The sequence below is a fragment of the Pelophylax lessonae genome, assembly GCF_965119305.1.
Source record: "Pelophylax lessonae genome assembly, chromosome: 2".
NCBI classification, from domain to species: domain Eukaryota; kingdom Metazoa; phylum Chordata; class Amphibia; order Anura; family Ranidae; genus Pelophylax; species Pelophylax lessonae.
In genome coordinates, this window is record NC_138769.1 from 500300362 (window position 1) to 500306532 (window position 6171).

Consider the following 6171-nt stretch of genomic DNA (forward strand, 5'->3'; position numbering starts at 1 on the left):
AGTCTATAGGATTTTCATTTTGAGGACACCTGGTGGTTGCCTGTTGCAATTGCAGTTCAGTTCCTCACAGGAAGAAATAGAAAGGCTTGCCTTGTTAATAAAGTTTATTTTTGAACAACATAAAGTTTTCACCTTGGTTACCACATAACGATTTTACCTCAGATACAGAAGCTATTTTAGTTCTGATGCAGACAAGTGAAGATCTCCATATTTGCCCCTAGATACACAAATGCCTGTAAGTCTATTTATTATTTTTTAAAGTTCATTTTGCACTTGGACTGCACTGTTGTGTGTTTGATATATAATTTTAATATAAGCTTTCTGCATAGTAATGTTTAATGTTGTGCTTATTAGCAAAGTGTCACATGTAATACATAATTGTAATTCTAAGTCTCTCTGATTGTATTGCAGTTTAAAGAACTATTGATAGAAGTAAATTCAGTTTTGGAATAAAACACAACGCTATTTCTGTTTTGTTAACTGGCTGTCAGCTAAGGGATAGTAGGACAGCACTTCCTCTTTGCTACTTTACTATACTAAACCACAGTGGAAACTGTTTAAGAGCTCCGACTGCCGGTGAATAATGTAGCAGGGCCTTGCTAAAGGAGGGACAGTGATACATATAGTTCTTAAAGGGGACACGTTCTAATTTATGGTTATATTGCTGAGTAGTATACTGATAGCATAAATTAGCCCAGAGTTCTTCTTTAAGCTTAAAGTTTTCCATTAATCTGATATTGCTGCATCATTCTAGGAAGTAGCTATACATGCTTAGAAGATAGAACGTTGTTTCACCACTGTTATATTATAACTTACTGTTTTCTGTTGTTTCTGTGTCAGTCTGACTAAAACCTGGTGGTTTAAGCAAGGATTCAGTGGACTGACAACATTTCACTTGCTTACTCACTGAGTAAAAGTAAAAAATTATTGGTACTGTGACAGTGTAATTCTTAAAGGTGTGTCAGGTGGGATGGACGGTTTACAGGTTCACAGTAGTGCTGAAGAACACCCATTAGTAGACGCAATAACTTTTGCGCAAACCAATCAAAATACGCTTATTGTGATTTTTGTTTTACCAAAAATATGTAGCAGAAAACTAATTGGCCTAAAAATGTTAAAAAAAATTTAGATTTTTAAATTTTTTTTCTTTTGAGAATGTTATATAGCAGAAAGTGAAAAATATTGTTTTTTGTTTGTCAGAATTGTCGCTCTTTTTTGTTTATAGCGCAAAAAACAAAAATCACACAGGTGATCAAATACCACCTAAAGAAAGCTCTATTTGAGGGGAAAAAAGGACATCAATTTTATTTCAATTGTCCATTAAAGTAACGCTGCGCCGAATCGCAAAATATGGCCTGGTCATTAAGGGGGAAAATCTTCCGATCCAGAAGTGGTTAAAAAAAAAAACTGCCACCTAAAAAACATCACATTGTCCCCTATGTGATGAAAGGGAAGTAAAACAAAAATTACAAATATTTTTATTTTTTTTGCAAAAAAATTGGTTACACCCAAGCACATAAACCCCCCCCGAAGAAATTTTGAGGCCCTCCACCTCCATATATTTGCTCATAGAAACGTAAGCGCATGGGTCGGGGGCACCTACGCGTGAAAATGTGGACTGCGATACACATGTTGCCATGCACGCGGGAGTGAAAGCATTAATTCTAGCACCAGACCTCCTACATTACACTAAACTGATACATGTAGGGGGCTTTTAAAGCATAATGGTCGGTAATTGGGTGCGCTAAAACAACAGTGATAAAGACCCAAATCAATGGGATGACAAAATCAATAAATATCAATTATAAATCAGGAATAGAAAATAAATCTTCATAAACTAGTGACACTCGTGTGGTTCATAGTGGTATATCAACATAAACGAAAAGTTCATAAGTGTCCATAAATGAAGTGATGAATGAAACTGAAAATTGAAAACAACGTGCTTCCAAATCCAAAGTGTAAATCCACCTCCAAGTGAAATTCCTCCTTACCAGAAGGAAGAAGTAAGATGCCAAAACATAACAAATGTGCTGAAAACAAAATGGAAATCCCAGTGCTCCAAATCGCCTTGTGAAAACACCTGAATTGGTCTCTTACCAGATAGCAATCAAAAAACGCTTGTAAATTGCTCCCAGAGAACACTATCTTCTCCTACTCCTTCACATTCAAAAGAGTGTCTCCAATATGCCAAGCTGCCAGTCACTCTGTGTGATCTGATATGGAGAAGATCCCATGCTGTCCCTATGGTTTCCGTGTGTTCAGGATGGAGAAGCTGTTCAGCCTGCTGGAACCGTAAGCATTGCCTATAGAAAATATAGGGGACTGAATTTGTTGCCATTTCACAGGCACACACAAATTTAAGGTTTGGCAAATTTGGTATCCATTTACTCAGCGCAACCTCTTTTATATTTTACCAAAATGTGGGTAATTTATTGCATATGTTCACCCTAATGTTCACGTTAGTTGTTTTTTTTTTTTTTTTTACTTAAATTTTGTGTTTCCTATACCTTTAAGGTAATATCGGGTGACATAAATTTGAACTACCACTATTTTATTCTCTAGGGAATCTGCTTTCAGAAAATATATAATGTTTGGGGGTTTTACATAATTTTCAAGGCTAAAATGATTTTTAAACGTGTGCAAAAACTGCAAAAAAGGGGTCAGGCAGCAAAAAGGTTAAAGTGAACCCCAACTGGAGGAATGTCAGTCCTCAAAACACACTTCGCACTTGGTAAGCTCAGAGCTCTTGCAGTTGTGCTGTGTAAATAGTTATGGAGATGAATAATAGCTGGACAGAGGAAGAAAACAACAAGGACATTCTTTCTTCACCAGATGGAATCCCTGAGACTTCCAGTAGAACCAAATGAAACACAAAGTAGCCAGCTGAAATTAAATGGTACTGTTAAATGCATCCCATAAACAGCAGAAAGTCAGTGTTGAAGGCCTACAGCAGCTTAGAAAGTTACTTTCTTACTGAACAGAGACTTCTCCCTGGCTGGTGTCCCAACCACAGACCTGCCTGCAAAGCTGTCATCCATGAGAGGAGCTGAAACATGGAAAGGAGGCATTGATCATGGGAGAGGAAGTTTGGGTAAGGTGAGCATAGCTGGAGCCCCAAAGCCTGGCATATGGTGTATCAACAGTCAGAAGAACCTGGAAGGGACTCTCCCACTGAGGCTTAAGAGATTTGGCAAGATGCCATTGGATCCCATCCTAGTCTCTGTTACTGAGGCAGTGTTGGTCATGTATTAGCTCAGGCAAGGAAGAAAACACTTGGGAACACGGCTCAGTTAGTGAATGATGAAAATGCATTACATGTTCAGTCAAAGCTTCATAAAAAAAAATAAAAAGAGGAGAATCATGAGGAAAACAGTTCAGTCACTGATACTTATCTGAAAAAAATAAGATAAAAAAGGTATAATATTTACAGGCCTTCTAGGTGTGTGTCTGATGGACATAAGCACTGCAGTTAGTGCATTCAATCATTACATTCCAGTTTGCTCACAGATTTTAGTTTATTTTTTTTCTAAAGTCACATTTTATCTTTTCACGTCTTCCCTAGCTTGTGGGATGGCATTGGGGCTGTGAAACAAATGGGACACCCACAAATCCTTTATTATTCCTCCTTCTTCCAGAGTTTTTTCTCTGCAGCTGAAGCTTATGAATCCTCTGGTGATACATTAGCACAGCATTTACTGTATAATCTTTGTCACACTCAAAGCATTAAAATGGCTTCCTTCCAGTGTGAACCCTCTGGTGTGCGATAAGGTTTGACTTCTGTGTAAAAGCTTTGCCACATTCAGAACACTGATATGGCTTCTCTCCAGTGTGAATCCTCTGGTGTCTGATAAGCTCTGACTTCTGTGTAAAAGCTTTGCCACATTCAGAACACTGATATGACTTCTCTCCAGTGTGAATCCTCTGGTGTCTGAAAAGATCTGACTTCTGTGTAAAAGCTTTGCCACATTCAGAACACTGATATGACTTCTCTCCAGTGTGAATCCTCTGGTGTCTGATAAGATCTGACTTCTGTGTAAAAGCTTTGCCACATTCAGAACACTGATATGACTTCTCTCCACTGTGAACCCTCTGGTATGTGATAAGTTCATGCTTGGTTGTAAACGCTTTGCCACATTCAGAACAATGATATGGCTTCTCTCCACTGTGAATCATTTGGTGTGTGATAAGGTTTGACTTCTTTGTAAAAGCTTTGCCACATTCAAAACATTGATATGGCTTTTCTCCAGTGTGAACCCTCTGGTGTTTGATAAGATCTTGCTTGGTTGTAAATGCTTTGCCACATTCAGAACAATGATATGGCTTCTCTCCAGTGTGAACCCTCTGGTGTTTGATAAGTTCTTGCTTGGTTGTAAACGCTTTGCCACATTCAGAACACTGATATGGCTTCTCTCCACTGTGAACCCTCTGGTGTGTGATAAGTTCATGCTTGGTTGTAAACGCTTTGCCACATTCAGAACAATGATATGGCTTCTCTCCACTGTGAATCATTTGGTGTATGATAAGGTTTGACTTCTTTGTAAAAGCTTTGCCACATTCAAAACATTGATATGGCTTTTCTCCAGTGTGAACCCTCTGGTGTTTGATAAGATCTTGCTTGGTTGTAAATGCTTTGCCACATTCAGAACAATGATACGGCTTCTCTCCAGTGTGATCCCTCTGGTGATTGATAAGTTCTTGCTTGGTTGTAAACGCTTTGCCACATTCAGAACAATGATATGGCTTCTCTCCAGTGTGAATCATTTGGTGTCTGATAAGATTACCCTTTGTTGTAAAAGCTTTATCACATTCAGAACATTCATATGGCTTCTCTCCGGTGTGAAACTTCTGGTGTGTGATAAGATTACCCTTTGCTGTAAAAGATTTGCCACATTCAGAACAATAATATGGCTTCTCTCCATTGTAAACCTCCTGGTGTGTGACATGTTTTGCTTCCATTGTAAAATGTTTATCACATTCCAAACAATAAATATCTTCTGAAATTACTTCTCTTATGTATATATGGGTTGAACTTTACTGTTAAGCCATTGTCACTTCCACACACTGAAATTACGGATGTGACTTGTGTCCTGTGTGAATCCTCCAGTGAATTGTGATTAAGACTTTCAGTCACATAAGACACCCATATGGCTCATTTCCCATGTGGCTCAGCTGAATTGATGAAGTCCAAAATGATCGAAAACTTGGTTCATAAATCCACCTCCAATGATGAATGTCCTTCTAATTTACTGGAAGAAACCTTTGTTTGGAATGAATGGACTTTCCTGAATGAAATCACATTCACTGCTAGAAATTTCTTCATTCCAGAAACATTTTCCATCCGGATCCTTCCAATTTCCTCATCACTGCCATCACACACTTCCATTTCACTCCACTAACCATAAGAAAATGGAGGGAAGGATCTTACAATGAAAAGATTGGAAGGAGATTGTACGAGTGTATGGGCAGCTGAACAAGGCGATGTTCCCGATGTTCTATGGCTTCCGTCACCATCAAAGAAAACAATGTGAGGTTGTATTGTTTGTGCCGAGGGTTCCCACACCTTGTATAATATTACAAAGAGCCTCAGCCCATAGAATTCTATAGAAGAGAGTCTAACACCTCATTACACCGCACAACAGCGCCCCCAGAAGAACACCCATTAACCAGCAGCCCCCAAGGGGGCAGTGCTACAGTTATATAGAATGAGAGCCATCAGGGGGCATCTGCATTGGGAGCTGAGGGAATACTGCCCTACTGTTTATAATTTAGTACTGTTTATAATTTAGTACTGTTTATTATTGTATTATGCCAAATCATGTACTAACATTGTACCTATTTATAGAGTATCTACCAATCACTGACTGTAGATGATGCACCTCATTTAATGTCCCAACCTCCACTCCTTTTTCAAATATTTTGTAAAGGCAGAGATCCTACAGATTAGTATCCAGGATTTTTATATCCTGAAATTTGCATATTAATCTTTGCCAAATATTTAATTCTTAGTAAAATCACTCATACATTTTAAGAACATACACTGATGCTATATTATCTATAAAATGCAATACATATGTAATAGCTGAAACTGTATAGAGTTTACAAACAGCATTATCTTTCATCATCATAATTGTGTGCAGTTGTAAAATGACAAAAAGTAAAGATACAAAATGA

At 38.1% G+C, this 6171-nt stretch overlaps 1 protein-coding gene across 1 annotated transcript; it reads right to left on the bottom strand.

Moving 5' to 3' along the window:
* Positions 1-3723: 3723 nt before the first annotated feature.
* LOC309548161 (uncharacterized protein) lies at positions 3724-4956 on the bottom strand (the record flags this gene model as incomplete). Its single annotated transcript, XM_082248124.1, has 1 exon — positions 3724-4956. One exon carries the CDS (start codon positions 4954-4956, stop codon positions 3724-3726), a length of 1233 nt encoding a protein of 410 aa, XP_082104250.1.
* Positions 4957-6171: the final 1215 nt, after the last annotated feature.